The following is a 4,992-nucleotide window of genomic DNA, read 5'->3' as shown; positions in this document are numbered from 1 at the left end:
CCTCTTCTGTAAGTAAGAATACAACAAGGTGGTAAAACTGGAGAGGATTATATGAAATAATGCATGCACAATTCCTGGCAGGTAAAAATACATTGTAGCTTTTATTAATAAGCTGTAAGATATGTTTGATTTAACCTAAATATTGAAACAAATGATAAGAAGGATATTCACATGGCTTCTCCCTTACTTTGTTCAGGTGTCCACTCGAATGTCACCTCCTCAGGGAGACCATCTCTTCCCACCCATATAAAATAGTTTCTTCACCCTTAAACTGCTTTACATTTCTTTGTAGCCCTTGATGCTACCTGACATTGTGTTATATGTTAATTTTCTTCTTTTCTGTCTCCCTCACTATAATGGATGGCAAATAAGACCTGTCTCCTCCTGTTGAGGTGGAGGCAGAGGGTTTTTGTTTTTGCTGTATGTTTAATACCTGGAGCAAGGCCTGGCACAGTAAGTGCCAGTAAACATTTTCTGAATGAATGGAAACTTCACACTATGAGCAATTTTAGTGTAGTGTTTCCTAGTGTCCAGTATTACAGCCAGGTGCCAGTATTGATAGCTAATTTTTACACTTTTTAATAGTTCCATGAAAGTTGTGAATTTGTAAATTCTGTCTCTTTACTACCAAAGCCCAACACCTAGAACAATACCTGGCACATAGTTGGCCCTCAATAAACTTCTGATGAATAAATGATGCATATCTTCTCAACCAGTAAACATTCATTGAACCATTGTTATGTGCTAGCATTGTGTTTGGCACTGCAGTTTTATAATGATAATAAATATACATATGTTCTGGCCTTGCCTAGTATGGAAGACAGGCATGAAACAAATTACTCCGTGGAATGATAAGGTCAACAACAGAAAGGTATACAAGGGACAGAGGCAGCACTGTGCTACTCAAAGCATGGTTTGTTGGCTGCTGCTGGTCCATGGACTATTTGGATCAGTCTGTAATGAATAAATACAAAAACTGAGATTACATGTTAGGAATAGCAATGTGACATTACCATAACGTTTTTATTACACTTTACAGAAGTACTGGTCTGCAGCTTATTGGAAATTTACAAAATAGAAACTTCATCATAATTTGAGAAGTACTGGCACAGAGAAGGGACTGACTGGGAATAGCAATGTGACATTACCATAACGTTTTTATTACACTTTACAGAAGTACTGGTCTGCAACTTATTGGAAATTTACAAAATAGAAACTTCATCATAATTTGAGAAGTACTGGCACAGAGAAGGGACTGACTGACTAATAATATTTGGGTAGATCATGGAAGGCTTCCCAAAGGAGGTGACCCTGAGTTGGGATTTGATAGTGGAATAGGAGTTTGTTAGGAGGGAATGTTCTTGATGCTGGAAAGAGCTTGTGTAGAGGCACCAAAGTGTGATGCTGCATGATGTGTGTGGGGAACTATAACTAGTGGGATAAAGCTGGAGTGTAATATTTTTTTGCAGGGGGGCGGGAGGGGTGTTGATGCAGCAGAGCCAGACGGGGATCAGATTGAGGAAGACATTTTATGCTTTATTGAGGAATGTAGGCTTGATTCTGTGGGTGAGGGGAACAGCAGGGAAAACACATGATTAGATCTGAGTTTAAGAACTATTCCTACTACATCATAAAGGGTTGTGACCATATGTTCCATTCTTTGATTTACCCCACAGTAGGTTGGGTTAGTTCTTTTTTCTGTATTTCTTATGCCCTCAGATGTTTATTTTTTTGACTAATACAATGGGCAAAACTTTGGTGCCTGTGGAGTTTTCCACACACTCTTCTCCTAAATCACAGCTTCAGTCACTGCAAACCCTGGGTCTTCCTCGGATGCTGGACACTAACCCGAGCACCTAGGCAGAGCCCCAGGGCAGGCAGAACTGGGCCAGGGACCATGAGGAGCTCAGAGTTGAAATCCTAACATCAACAGTTCCCATTCTCAGGTGAAAATGGATGCTGGTGTCCTGTCCTCACGTCCTCACTCTCTGTTCCTATGAGAACATCAGGCCTTTTCACTAATGTGTGGTAAGAGGTGTTATATAAATAAATGGACAAAGGGAACAATCACAGTTTCATGCCCAGTACTGGGCCTCACAATGGAGCTCAGGATCTTTATTTTACTTCACTATTTTCCAGTCATCCTCATCATGCTGAGGTCTTTCAGTCACTCAAAACACAAGCATAGAGAATCCATTACATCGTGGGTGCTCCTCGGGGACTGAGGTGACAGCAGTGACACAGTCAACCTGGCTCTGCCCTCGGGCAGCTCATGCTCTCAGACCCTCAAGTCAGGCACATGCTGTACTTGACCTTGCACACCTTGCACCCTGCACAGGCTCATCACCTAAAGAGCCTTTAGCACTGGTCTGTGAATTCACACATCCTGACAGCAGTATGGCACTGGGCCAGGCACTGTTCAAGCGCTCCTATCTGTGAGCTCCTGCAGTAGGAACTAGATTGTCTCCACAGTCCGAACAAACAAGGCAAGACACAGAGAATTTAAGTAACTTGCCCAAGGTCTTAAAATGACTTAGAGGTTGGGCTGGGATTTGAACCTCACCATTTGCCATATGCACTATTCTATGTTATGTGGCAGTGAATAAAGCCCATATCACCACTGTGTTAGTGCTACAGACCCCAAACAGTTAACTTAAAATTATTTTCTTGGTTGCTTTTATGATTCCATTCATATCACAAAATTCTGCTTTTGCTTAGTCTAACATGTAACCAACACTTCGACATTCAACCAACACTTTGATATTCAGAATAGGTGCAACCCTAAAGGTTCTTTCTTGTTAGTGTAGAGAATGGATTGGTAGTCAATCAAAGAATAAGCAGTTGTTAGCTAACATTCTTCATATAAATAGTGCTTTGATTTGAATGCCAGAGGTTTAGACAATTAAGATGCTCAAGACAGGACTTTGCTTACCACACTGTAGTACTTACCTACACACTGCTCTCCACGCTTCTGATACCCTGGAGGGCACTGACATGCAAAGGAGCCTCGTAAATTGATGCACACTTGGTCGGCCCTGCAGTTGTGTGTCCCTGCAGTGCACTCATCTATGTCTGTCAGAGACATGCAACAGAAAGAATTGTAGTTGGTTGTGATGTCGGTGTTTCCTTCATTTTGCTGTTATACTTTTCTTAAACTGAATTTTTACTTTATTTTTAAAACATCATAATATTGTTACATTGGAAATATTTAAAATTATTAATTATTTCAAGTCTTCATAGATATCTCGAAGTAATTTCATAGATACCAGTGTGCACCACTGAAATTTAATAAATTTTGTCATGCTTGCCTCAGCTCACTTTATTTTGTTAGAAAATGAAGCATTTCAGAGACAGCTAAGGCCTCACTCCATCCTCATCTCTTTATCCACCATCTACCACTATCCTGGTTGGTGCAAATGCTCCCGAGATGTTCTTTATACTTTCATTATATAGGGATGCATCCGTTAGGACATATGATATTGTTTTATGTGTTTTGAAATTTAAATAAGTTGCATGATACTTGCTTTTTCCATCCATGTATTGCATTTGGGATCATTTCTATTGACAAATTTCTAAAAATCTTCCCCCAAGCTGGGTATAACCAAACTTTAATATTACCCATTCCCTGTTGCTGTTTTTTTTTTTTTTTTTGCAAAGGGTAAGATAACATGTATGTATAAATCTTTCACTGTAAATTTCAAAATGCAAAGGATTTAATTTGATCATATTCTTTTAGAAGAGATAGACTGGTATAGTTTAAAGTACATATTTTCCCAAAGCATTTTACTTCTGGGAATAATTTACTAAATGTGTCTTAAGGAGTAGGAAGGTCACAGTTCTAGAAAAGTAAAAATGCTCAGTCATAACATAATAAACCAGTTATAAAGAATTTGTTTGGAATCAAACGTAATGTGAATTTGTGTGTGTATATTTATATCTGTGTAATTTTTAAGTGCAATTTAAATTTGCCTTATCTACATTACCTTCGTATTCATTCAAATCTCCCATATCATGAAGTTAAATAGCACAAATGAAAGGATTACACAATTTTGGCATTCTTCAACAATGGAAGACTCTAATAAGCTTCATTAAAAATATTGTAAAACTTGGTGACAAATTTTGCATAAAAACTGAGACAGACTTAGGGGGTCTTAGATCATTACTGTGGTAGACCAAGGGTGGTGCTTTGGAAGAAATAGTGGGCCAAAAATCAATAATAAAAAAAAGGGCCATCAGAAATTAGAATTTACTAAATTCCTGCCTTCGCTTTAAGAAGCCCGGAGAGTGGCCCCTAGTGTGTTCTGCCTTTCAATTTTCTGTATTTTCAAGGAGATTTGCTGCATTTACACTATGTAATGTAGTAACATAGGAAGTTCAGATTGTGAGGATGTTGTCCTCAGACATCGGCTTCACTTAGCTGGGTGTGGAAATGATAAGACAGGTTCTTTCCATAAGAAAGAGGGAGGGGAGGTGAAAAATACTTGAGTGATGTATGGCTGCTTATTGGATAGTAACCTATAAAAGCATCTACTTACGTAATTCTTTGAATCTGGCTTTAAAGTTTTGGCTAAGTTTTTCTGTTATTTTTGTTTTTTAAAAAAATTTATTATTACCACCATTAGTATTACTTTCAAGTCAGGTTTACAAAATGTCTTTTTTAGATACTATGCAATGGTGCAACCATCTTTCTTTGAAATTATCTGCTGTATTATTTTCTCATGTGCACTTGATGAAAACCTTTCTACTGGGGTTTCTTCAGAGCTTTATGACTCGATAATGCAGAAACGACAGCAGAATTCTTATTGTTTTATGTCAAGAACATTTGCCAGCATTTGCCGTGATAACAGCCCTGAGAGATATGGCAATGTTAGATTCACATGTGCAAGTTTCCTCAGAACGTGCTGGCAGAAGATCAAGGGCTTGGGCTGGCGGCTGCATTTTCTAAGAGAGGCCTCACCAGTGGCTGAGGCTTTTTTTTTTTTTTTTTTTTTT

The 4,992-nt window shown here is 38.5% G+C and overlaps 1 protein-coding gene across 6 annotated transcripts in view; it reads right to left on the bottom strand.

The window, feature by feature from the left end:
* The window catches only part of EFEMP1 (EGF containing fibulin-like extracellular matrix protein 1), a 62,780-nt gene that overhangs the window by 16,531 nt on the left and 41,257 nt on the right, over positions 1-4,992 (bottom strand). For all 6 annotated transcript variants that reach the window (XM_008571187.1, XM_008571186.1, XM_008571192.1 and 3 more), the window contains one exon: positions 2,950-3,072. In XM_008571187.1, the coding sequence (XP_008569409.1) occupies positions 2,950-3,072 (123 nt within the window). The remainder of the gene's footprint in view (positions 1-2,949; positions 3,073-4,992) is intronic.

The sequence above is a fragment of the Galeopterus variegatus genome, unplaced genomic scaffold, assembly GCF_000696425.1.
Source record: "Galeopterus variegatus unplaced genomic scaffold, G_variegatus-3.0.2 Scaffold665, whole genome shotgun sequence".
Classification (NCBI taxonomy): Eukaryota; Metazoa; Chordata; class Mammalia; order Dermoptera; family Cynocephalidae; genus Galeopterus; species Galeopterus variegatus.
This window is presented reverse-complemented; position numbering and strand designations above follow the sequence as displayed.